The sequence below is a fragment of the Argiope bruennichi genome, chromosome 10, assembly GCF_947563725.1.
Source record: "Argiope bruennichi chromosome 10, qqArgBrue1.1, whole genome shotgun sequence".
In the NCBI taxonomy this organism is placed as follows: domain Eukaryota; kingdom Metazoa; phylum Arthropoda; class Arachnida; order Araneae; family Araneidae; genus Argiope; species Argiope bruennichi.
Window position 1 is genome coordinate 118,727,012 of NC_079160.1, and position 12,263 is coordinate 118,739,274.

Genomic DNA, 12,263 nt, shown 5'->3' on the forward strand with positions numbered 1-12,263 from the left:
AAATGCAATTGCATACATATTTGAACATTTTAAAGCCATTTTAAATAAACCTATTTGATAATTTAATATTTGAAGTCTTCTATAGTCAAAAAGAAATTATTCATAAGTGTATTTAATAAATAAATTATAAATTTGCAATATGTATTTCTACATGTAGAGATTTCTGTACTTCAAGTTTTATGTATATAGAACTTTTTTTCTGGTGCTTCATTTTCATTTTAGTTGTTTAATTTTTATACTTTTTACTGTTCTTAGCAGGTATTATTATGAAACTGACTGCTGTTTTGTATGACAGCATTGTGAGGCATCAATATTATGATTTATTGTATCGTAGCATATATTAGTTAATCTCATTATTTATTCTAGTTTCACTATCTTATATTTATGATTGCATGCGCTACTAATTTATCACCAACAGTATTTTTTTTTCTTTCTGTCCTTGAAAAGATTTTAAAAGTTTATCTGTTTAATATCCTCATAGTGATTAGTGATATATAAATAGGTTCTTTTTAACAATGTTGGAATATTATATGAGGAATGTTAGAATATTAATGTTGGAATATTATTTATTATTAGTGTGCTGAATATTGATTTTTCCTTTCTTGGAGTTTTGACTTGAAACGTGAATGACATTTTAATAAATTAACTATATATTTTATTACTTTGGAAATCTATTTTATTATGATTCATAAAAATAAAACTTTTCTCTGCAAAATTGGTGTATAATAATTTTCCTGTTTACTATTAATGATCAATTTAATTTAAAATGTACATTTCAGTAAATTTTGTTAAATCACCAAGTTTAAGTTAACTGTATAGTAAAATTAATTTCTCAAAAAATTTAATTAATTAAATTAAAATCTTCTTAATTTTTAATTATTTATTTTTTTAAAATCAGAAAATTAAAAAAATGAAATGAAATTATTTAAAAGAAGTAAAATAAAAATAATTAATAAACATATTAATAATTCACAGGGGAGGAAACAAAGCATTTGGGAACTTTTATATTTATTAACAAAAATATTTTTAAATATTGTGAAGTATCAAAAATAGAAGTTACTTCCAAACACTTTTTATTACCTAAAAAAAAAAAATAATAAATTAAAGAAAAAAAATCAAGCTAGTGACTTTTTTTTTTTTTTTTTTTTTTCAAATTTGAAAAATGGTTGGTATGTTTAAATTGAAAATCGTTTATAGATTTGGGAATATATATATTGATTCGTTTGGCAAATAAAAAACCAGGGATAATTTAAATGTTTTTGATTTTGTCACAGAAATAAAATGTGATTGTTCTATAAATAGAGTGTTGACTGTTATCGGGTTAAAGAAGTTATTATCCACTTTTAATAATAATAATTTTTGAATAAATCAAATTGTAAGAAATCCATTCTTTGGATTTTTTTTCTTTTTTTTCTAAATTTTTTTTCTTTTTTTTTATAACATTTTGTAATGTTATGCTTCTTGTAATTCAAATTTCCTTGTGTATCAGACAGTTAAAACATGATCTTATTTCCTTCCTCTTTCATTTTACATAGATATTTACTTTGGATTTGATGAATAATAAAGTAATTTACATCAGGTAGCATAAGATGAAACATAACTTTTAAAATTTTATATTCTATAATAGGTGCAAATTCTTGAAGGTGGATTGTCACTTCATGGACGACTTGCACCGCCTGAAGTCATTCCTCTGCATCGCCGTTTGGTGGATCGTTTCTCAGTGATGAAGCATTCTATAAGAGAAGTAGATTCTCCTAGTCTTGCATCTCGACTTAGCATGAATAGACGAGGAGAACTGCCTCCAACACCAGGTGGTGAAAATCCAGATTACAGGAAGCCTTCTATTGTAAAGTATGTTTCTATCTTTAATTTATATATATATATTGATTAATTTTTTAAAGGATTTATCACCGTATGTCCTTTTCCCTCTTTAGGTATGATGCAATTAAAATGCACAAAATTGGCTACATTCATGTGTTTTCTGGGCATTTTATAGCTATATCTATATACTTCATGAGATATGTGAGTTTATACTATTGATGATTACAGACTCACATTTTTATTTTGCAGCAGCCTCTTGAAAGCAGCTCATAGTAAAAAAAAATCTGCCAAAATTTATAATATTTTAACTGTTTTTGAATGATGAATGTTAAAAGCACAGTCAAGGTAGAACCTATAAACTTTTTTTTTATTTCAATGTCATCTGCTTTACTTTATTTTGCTAGGCCACTATTGGGCTAGATCCAATGCTCTAATTAACATAATAAAAATCAATTCCTTTATTCTAAATACAGTGTTTCTCCTTTTTTACATCTTTCAAAGGACTAAAGGAACTGTGGCATAAATTAGGGAAACTACTTGCATAGATAAAAAGTGTTTGGAATTCAAAGGGATTCGACAAAAAGTATTATAAGAAGTAGGAATGAAATACAAAATGATCTTACAATTTTTTAATTAAATAATTCATTTAATTTTCCTTTCTCAGCACTCCTTTGCCACCTCTGCCTTGTGATTTAATCAAGAAACCCTCAATGGAACCTTGTGGCAGCAACCGCTCCTCCTCCTCTGGCTCTAGCATTTATGGGCACTTCTTCCCTGAAGGCTCAGATGAGGAAGAAATCTACACTCATCCACAAGACAAGCACCCTGAAGCCATTGTCAACATTCCTCTCTCTCCCCTTTCATCTGTTCTGCAGCCACCCCCATTGCCCAACAGACCCCGTTCAGTAGCCTTACCTTCAGGGGAGCAAAAGGTAGTTATAGACCAATTAAAAGGTTTTCTGTCTCTGCAATTCTTTTAATATATTTAGTTCTATAACATAAAGCTTTTTTTATCTTTAATGATTTTAGAAAGATAAGTTTGCTCTTTTTTTTTATTATTCCATTACATAGAATATTTTTATCATTATAGACTAAGTAGGAGCTAGCCTCTTTGTTTTTTTTTGTTTTTGTTTTTGTTTTTTTTAACATTTTTTCTTGTCATTTAAAAATATATAATATTTATAATTTTTTAAAGTAGTACTTTATACTTTTACAAATAGATATCCTTTTTTGTGTTAAAAGGTAATTTCAACTTTGTCTGAAATATTTTAATGAAAATATTCTTTCTTTATTTTTGCAGCTTCATTAGCACTTTGAAATTAAAATTAAATAAAGCATATCTGTTATTGGTTTAATTTTTATTAATGTTTGAGTATATGTTAAGCAGATTTTTAAGAGTCTTGAAAATCTTTACTTTTTTATTTATTAATTTTCAACATTTATTACTTTCATTATTTTTACAATTTTTATGGATCATTAGGATTTGTTTAAAGTTCATAAAAGTAGTTTTCCTGTGGAATAATAAGAAATGTTAATTTGTGTCTTTATTGAATAATAATATGCTAATGTTACTAAATGTGTTATTTTTGCTGCTGTTCTATTTATTTAAACATATATTTTCTATTTTTGGATTTTTCTTGTATTGTTTTAGGTAATTTTCTGTATTTTCTAAGACTATAATTCATTAAACTGTATTGCCCTTTGCATAAATAAAAAAAATTAATATTTATTCTTTAAAAGAATATATTTTTTTAATATTAATTGTTAAATCAAAATATATATCTATACACACCATTAATATTTTTTAAAAAATTGTGAAATCAACTAATTTTTGTAATATCTATTATTTTGTTAAAATGTATTTTATGATCATTTCATTGATATTTTTTATTCCAAATATTGCTTAACAAAAAGCTAGTTCTTGAAGCAACATTTAGTATTAAATATGTAATGACCACAGTAAAATTTTTAATTCTTATTTATTACTTTCAGATTTACAATGATAAAGCTCGACCTCAAACATCTCCCTTAAAGGACTCTGTTGAGGACTATTCCCATCCAAGGGGCTATCCTTATAGTCGACTAGTCAGTCCTAACATACCACTCAAGTGGCTAAACACCCCAGATGGCATGGGTGACAAGATGCTGCCTAGTCTTAGTCCCTCAAACAGTCCTAAGGGATCTGCAAGGAATAGTTGGTCAGAACAAAGCCTCTTGCCTGAAGAAGCACCCCCACTACCTCCAAGAGGTAAGTTATGAAGAGAAAAATCATGAAGTGTTAAACAGGTTTTTAAAATATTTTATAATTCAGTATAATAAAAATATAAAATGTTTTCTTTAAAATAGAATTTTGAGATTTAATATCATGCCTTCATTTCTAAGAATGCATGACAATTGAATAATTAGGGTTTTATTTTATGTTTCTCTGTAAAAAAAAATCATTAATTAAATATTGTAATTGTATTTGAAAATTAGTTCAAAGTTGTGAATTGCAACCTACTATTTAAAAATATAAACATTATAATGATAACTATTATAATATAAGTTTTATTTTTACCAACTTTGGTTAAAGTTAGAGTATAGTTTATTAATAAGCACTTTTATTTGTAATATTAAATACACATCTGCTAATATTTTTTGATATGTAAGAAGTTCAGTAAATATGTATTTTTGCACTAATTATCAAGCTAATTAGCTTATATGTTTATTAAGAATAAGTAACATAATTTTTAATTACTTTTCTTATTTGTATCATTGGTTGGAAGCATGCCTTTATCTGATTGTACTACTACTAATATTTTCTTTTTTTCTGTAATTAAAAAGATTATTAATTATATAGTGAAAATAGTGTATTATGTTCTTTAAAATATTTACAATTCATGAAATATATTTTATATATCTTTAAAAAAGATATTTTAATGGATGTATCTAATATTTGCTTACATTTATCTTGCTCTCAAGTGAATTAAATTGTTGCTGCAAATTCTTATTGCAAATGCTTATCAACATAAAAAGTTTAACCCCCCAGCTACTTATCCCACAATTTCCATGGGTTGATAAGCATGGCAATCAGTCCATTTTCTATTGTTGTTCTATTTCCACCATTTAGAGTGTTTATTTTCACAATTACAGATTTTTATTATATCATATTATTATCATGTAATATACAGTACCAGTTCACTTTGAAAAATATTTGAACTTATTTGCAAACATCGCATCTAAATACTGATTTTTAAAATTATGCTGTCAGAGGACTAATTTATGCTGTCAGAAGAAAGCTAATTTATTAAAAACTGTTTGTTTACTCGCTCAAAAAGTAATTTTATATCATTAAAATTTTTTTCATCTTTATAGAATTTCAATCATATTATAATTTTCTATTTAATCTTTGTTTTTCTTGTATGAGTAAAAAATTATAATCTCTTGAGTTGTAGATAGATTACATTCAAAATTTAATAAGATATTTTTTAAAGTCTTAGCAGTACATTTTAAGAGGGTTTATATCTACACTTGTTCTTATAAATATTTTCTTTATATAAAACTTTTATTTGTTTTGATTATTGTTATACTTCTATTTTAGTAGGTAATGAAAAAAGAATGGTGACTTCTTGGGCTGGAACACCACCAGTGGAAGAATCAAAGCCTGCTCTTCCAAAAAGGCTTTCTAAAAAGGTATCTTTCATGATTTGTTTATTTTCTGGCTATGATTTTATACTCCTTTTGCTGCATCCTTTACATTTATAAAAATATATTAATATAACCTTTTAGGCTTTATATAGGTATTGGTATTCATCTGTATTTAATAGAGTTTTTTTAATAAATTGCTAAAATAGAACTATAATCCGAATGACAGTATGTTGTACTTAGAAAGCTTCTTGGTTACATTTTAGTTTCTTACTTGCTTTCTGATTTATCAGTATGTATATTTTATCAGTTTTCTGAAATCCAAAGTGTTCAAATTATAATACATTCCCGAGTACCAGCTTAATGTGACGGAAGAGCAGGGAAAAAGCTGAATTGGCCGGAGTTCTGTGAACTCATTTCTTGGCACACCAATACGAGAATACATTAGCTCACTGTTAGAATACATATTTTCTCGCTTCTTACTGTATAGACCTCCATTTATCTCAAACCATGCAGAATGTGGATGCAGCCGTGGCCAGTTAATCATAGAAGCAGTTGCTAGTGACATGTCAAGTTAAAATAAAGGGCTCTGTACCGGTAGTTAATATATGTTTATATACTGCATTGCACATTCCAAGAATTTAATGCAAATACTGTGCAGCTATAATTAAGAACAGTGGCAATAATTGAGCTTCGTTATACACTGATGAAACAATGAAAAATGAGCAGATTGCTACTCTTTTCCTGTCACAACAGCACATATTGGATTGTAGTAGTGTTCCAATGTCTACACTGTTGCCAATGCAGCACCTTGTCCCCCTCATTTAATTACAATAAAAGAAAACTAGACTGGATAGTATGGAAGCCACATAATGGCAAACTGGGTACTTGGAAGTGCACTGTATTTTTAAAATATTTTTAATAAACATTTGAATATCTTAGAAAATGTCATAATGTCACTTTTAATTAAAAATGGCAGCATAATTTTAAATGTTTTTGTTTTCTTCTTATTTACAAATAAAATTCTTTTCTTTCTTTTTTTGTCTAGAGTTCCTCGCCTGCCATGATCAATCAGCCAAAAGAACTCCAGCACATGACATCTGTCCCAGATACGCACGAATTTCTTATGGACGCACCTCCTAATCCTCCTCCTGAATTTGCTGTTCAGTCCCCCAATGATCAGATTCCCCCCCCTATCCCCAACAAAAGGGCGACCATTGGAGCCAGCAACCCTACCTCTCTCCCAACTTCTCCTAACCAATCCCCTGTCAGGACACCTGAATCTATGATTCGCAGTCACTCCATTCCTGCAGGAGTGATGCCTCACATCCCTCAAGAGTATGAAGATGAGTCCTTAAATGGAGAGGACGAGTCTAGCAGTGTCTAACAGACTGCAGAAAGTCATTTTTAAGCAAAGAAACGTCTTACAATTAATCACTTTTTATAAATTAGCTTTAGGCAATTATGATTGATTAAAAAGTGTTGAGTTTATTTGCGATATCTTTATACTGTAATCCCTTTATGAAGGAAGTGATTATCTTATATTGAGAAGTACTTACAAAAAAGGTTCATAAAGATTTTGCATGCTTTAGAATAAAATTGCACATGAAATCTAGTCATATGTTTCTGGTGGTAGACATATCCATTTCTATAGCTGCTAATTTCTTTGAAGAATTAAACTGCTACTGTATTTTTGCAGCTATTAAAGTCATTTTTAATAGAAAATTAATTTTTCTTTCTTTTGTGGAATGGTAGCTATGCTTGCTATGTTTTTATAAACTTGAAGCAGCTAAGTGGTTTATCTATTCTTATTTCTTTTATGTTGTTTTTATATATTTGTTGAAAGCTTTTTTTTATCTATTTATTTAATCCATTGTTACCAATGATTTCAATGGAAGGAAAGGCAAAAAATATTATCTTTTGTTTGAAAATTCAAAAGTCACTTTCACTTACTTACTTTTTACTATGTTTTAAAAGGATATTTATTTGCTGCAAATTTAAGTAATGATGCAATATAATTTTGTAATTTTACTAACTTTGATTTTTTTATATTATTTGGAAAACTGATATCCTAGAAGTACTTAATCCTGTGATAATAAACAACCTTTATTTTCATTTATAAGTTTGCAAAACAGATGAATATTTTTATGGGCAAGTAATGGTATTGTAAAAATAATTTTGTGCCTTAATTTATATAAAGTATTCATGTATTTGTATCATAAAAGAATAATTTATGATTATGAAAATGTGAATATTATGACAATTAATAATAATAGTAATTTTTATCATTTTGTATGTAATTTAAAACATTACTTGATGTACAATAATTACATATGATTATATTAAATTGATGTTTTCCATTTTAAATTATTCAATATTTAATTAAATAAATTGTGTTTCATTTGCTTCTTTTGTTTAGTAATTTATTTACACTGGATTTTAAAATTGCAGTAAATGGTCATTAGCAGCTAATATAATTCAAGCAATTTTCATGTTAACTCATGAATTATTTTTTTATTTCAATGAATTTAATTTCATAATTGTGTTCTTGCATGTTTATTTTTTGTTGCTCACTTTTCTTAACAAGTTTTACATTCTCAGTGGCTTTCTATTAATTGATTTTTTTAATTAAAAAAGATTTAAGCTATTTAAAAGGTCTTGGACCTGTTAAAGAAAGGTGCAAATATAAAATCGTTTAAGCTTTATTACTGACATATTTATTTATTTTTTAAAAGCACCCCTTTTGTATTTAGCATTTTTCTATTTTCTGTCAACTGTTTGAAAATTCAGTTCATCTAATTTTAATTTTATGTTCTTTTCATGCTTTTAATCTAATATCATAATTACTTCCCTATTTCTGTTGCAAAGGCATGCTGTTTTCATAAAGTTTGAGTGCATTTATTCTAGTAATCCATATATCTTTATGTACCTTTACGTAAGTACTCTGATCTCCATGTGTGTGACATTGAATGTTGAAAGTGAGGTTTAAGGCCAAAGCACTGTGTGATTTGCTTAACCAAATGTAAAATTTGTTTATATATTTTCATTATTCTTTTTGTGTAGCCTTACAGCTGCTTTGCTTTATGTTTTGTTTTGTCTTGGAAATAAATATTTTATATTTTTGTTTTAAATATTTTTTAGAAAATACTGATTTGTTTAGCAAAGAAAAAAAATTTTGGATACTTTTTATACCTTATTGCTGTAAGTGTTTTTTGCATACTTAACTTTGATAATCTATTTTTTAAAAGTGTAAGCATGAGTTAAAAATTTATTGTATAATGTGTGAAGGTGATTATTTAAGTTAAATCAAGCCAGCATCATGTGTTTCTTTTATTTTGGTTTCAAAATTTTATCTTCCTTCTTTTACAAAATGAAAAAAGAGCTACATTTAACTTGTGTTTTTAAAGTACTATTGTTAATTAATTTCATTCAATTAACAATTTTTATAAATAATAATTTTTTTTTAAATATGGTATTAAGTTTGTTTTACCAGAGAATGAGTTTCAAGGTTTTTGATCTGAAATCATTATTTTATATTTATATTATTTCTGTTATCATTTTTGTTATATGTGTTTATAATATGATTTTTTTTTCAATAAATTCTAGCATTAAATTCTATTGGAAAGAAAAATGTTAAAACAGAATTCTGTAAAAATTGGTTTTAAAAATAAATATACAAGATATTTATTTTATTTGCTCTTTTTTTATACATATATACTGTCATTATTTCTCTATGCAGATTATATCATGAATAATTTATTCAAATATAATCATTTATAACTATATAATTTCAGTGAATTCAACTTCTTTTAACTTTTCATGTGCATCTTCATATGCTTTCAATATGAATCTTTGCAGTCATTTGTTTAATTAATTCATTTGTGAATAGATAATTTTGAACTCTCTATTGAATTTAAAATTGAAATAAAGTATGTGTGGATTTGATGTTATAAATGATTTTTATTGTTAATCAAGATGTTTGGCTGGTTTTTTTGTAAAGTTTTTATTTACAAATTAATGTGAAATTGTTATAAATGTCCTTTAACTTTAAAAAGTGCAATGTATATATTTGAAAATTCCTTTCTATCAGATTTTGTGTTATAGTTATATTCTGAGATGCTTTATGCATGGTTTGTTATTATTTTATTATTTTATCCAACAGTTGAAAAAATTTGAAAAATTTATTCTTATTAATTATTTCAAGCAAATTAAACTATTTGTGTCTAGTTATCCAAAAGAATTGTATGAGATTCATATTTTATTTCATCTGACTATTATTTATGAAAAATTCTCTTCTTTAATAATTGGTAATCTCAAGAAACTTATTAATTACAAATTTTAATAATATTCTTTGTATTTGTTATTTTAAGAACATTATGAAAATGCTTGTTCCTCTTTGTGTTAGTTTTTAAATTTACATAGCTTTTTTTTAAGTTTGTAAATTATTTTGCAATGAAATGTCCGAGCAATTTTTGATCAGTTTGTTAGTACATAAAGTTTTTGATGTCTTTTTTACTATGCAGTTCTTGCTAACAATAATTCTAATCTTTTCTTGAAAATGCTTCTTTTTAATATTCACTTCATTTAAATTTCTAAAACAGAATATGTTCTCTAATTAAAATATAAAAAAAATACATATGATAAGATATTGAAATGATCATAAAAATCATTTTAAAATAATAATTTAATGATAACATATAGAAAATAGTTAATATTATGTTTAAAGCATTACTATATAAATTATTGCTCCTTACTAAGGTCTTAATATATATAGTGAATGCTTAGATCAGACTGTTCAATAATTATGAGAACTAAATTATTTAAAAAAAAAACTTTTATTTGATAAATCCCAATTTTATTAATAAATAATCTTAATTACCTTTGTCTATCAATAATTAATACTTCATTTACCTGTTTTGATTTCGTTATTACATGCTTTTCACTTGGCGTAATAGAATATTTTTTAAAGCATAAATTACCGCAGATCAAAAACAAATTTTAAAAAATCTGCTTTAGAAAATATAACATAGTTATTATTCACGTTATTATTTTTATTTAGAGAAAAGAATAAATAAATAATTTAGATTTATTTCTTCACAATAAAATATATGAATTTACTCTAATCTGTTATCTGTTCCTATATTCGTTTTTTAATGTGGCTGAAAAATTCTTTACTTATATTGACCTATTTCTTCAAATTTTATTCATCATGTACAAATCTATTTTACATGAGCATTATATTTAGTTATATTTTATTTATTTCTATTCTATAATTGGTAAGGTTCTAATTCTATTATTCTGTTCTTTTATCCACTTATTTTTGCAGGTTATTAACTCAACAATTTTTGTATCACTTTGTGAATGTCATGAAAGCTATTTATTCTTACAGATTATATTATTGTTAAAATATAATTTTTTGTAAATATTATGAAAAAAAAATGTTTTTTTTTAATCTAAATTTTAATTTCTTAAAATTTTTTGCCAATTATCTGTAACGTGTTTTTCACATTATTATCGAATTTTGTAAATGAATTTAAATTAGCGAAAAATTTGTAGTATCCAATACTGTGTGATTGAGATAGATCTGAAGTTAGCGAAATTTGCTATTTGTACTAGATTTGATACACTTTATAAATCTTCCTGTACTTGTAATAACTGAACTTTGATATTAGTACAAATATTGTTTATCTACGAGGCTACCTTTTTTTAGTTGGAAGTTGATGTTTCTGAATGACGTGATATTTTGTGAGCGTGTAACTAAGTCGAATGAACAAGCTCTGACTTTTTATATGTCACATTCCGTTGTATATTGTGGTGTCTAAATCTGCATTTTCATCTCATTTACATATGTTTTGTGTTGTATCCAGAAAATAAATTATTGATAAATAAAATTTTGAACACTTGTCTAATTAATCTACCCTTAGATCTTATTATTTTTTTTCTAATATTGTGTAAAACCAATAAAAGCTCAATTTCAAATATTTCTTTTGCATGAGTCTATGAACTTAAAAACTTCACATAATCCAAATATATCTTGTATATAAATATGCATTGTGATGTTTCGATACTTGATTAAAATTTAATAAAATTATTGCAAATTAGAATTTAAAGATTTTATTTAAAAAAAAAAAGCAATTACAGTACACTCCCGATTATCCGCGGAATTGGGTGGCGCGGCCGCCGAAAAAAGCTAAAAACGGGTATAGCAAAAGAGAAAACATTCCAACTTTGAAAAATCGTATTATGTACAATAAAACGTAAAATAAACAGCAGGAAATGTTTAACTAACGCTTAATATTTTAGTATATCACTCAAAACTAACCTAAAATGCATTTTGTTAATGAAAACAGATCAGTGCTTTGTACTTATGAGAGGCGTCAAGGATACACAGAAAAATTAATACTTATGTACTGTTTTAATACTGTAATGTATTATGTAATTACAAAAGCATAACTGTAAAACTGCACCTTTTTGAAGAAATCAGTCATTTGTGTTTGCTTCTTGCTTTGGAAGCATTTTCTCTTTACTTGGAAGAAAAAAAGAAAAAAAAACTTAGTGCGGCAGGCACGGATAATCGGGAGTCTACTGTAATTACAAAAGAAAATAAACAATTACATTGTATTTGTAAAAAATGTTCACAATAAAATTAAATATACCCTAATCTGAATCTTCGGATTCTGAAAGATATTATTTAATTACTCTCAATATTAGCATAAAGTCATTTCAGAGACATTTGAAGTATTGGAAAGGCTAATGTTTATTTATACATAAAATATATTTTATACAGGGTGTTTCAAAAACCTTGACCGCGGCTTTTA

General features: G+C 25.9%; 1 protein-coding gene across 2 annotated transcripts in view; it reads left to right on the forward strand.

The window, feature by feature from the left end:
* The window catches only part of LOC129988117 (dedicator of cytokinesis protein 3-like), a 54,322-nt gene extending 45,249 nt beyond the window's left edge, over positions 1-9,073 (forward strand). The window contains exons 43-47 of one of the 2 annotated variants that reach the window (XM_056096251.1): positions 1,628-1,851; positions 2,486-2,753; positions 3,814-4,069; positions 5,402-5,493; positions 6,494-9,073. In XM_056096251.1, coding sequence (XP_055952226.1) covers positions 1,628-1,851; positions 2,486-2,753; positions 3,814-4,069; positions 5,402-5,493; positions 6,494-6,832 — 1,179 coding nt within the window. In that variant the 3' untranslated portion in view covers positions 6,833-9,073. The remainder of the gene's footprint in view (positions 1-1,627; positions 1,852-2,485; positions 2,754-3,813; positions 4,070-5,401; positions 5,494-6,493) is intronic. The other variant, XM_056096252.1, reaches the window with a different exon arrangement.
* Positions 9,074-12,263: the final 3,190 nt, after the last annotated feature.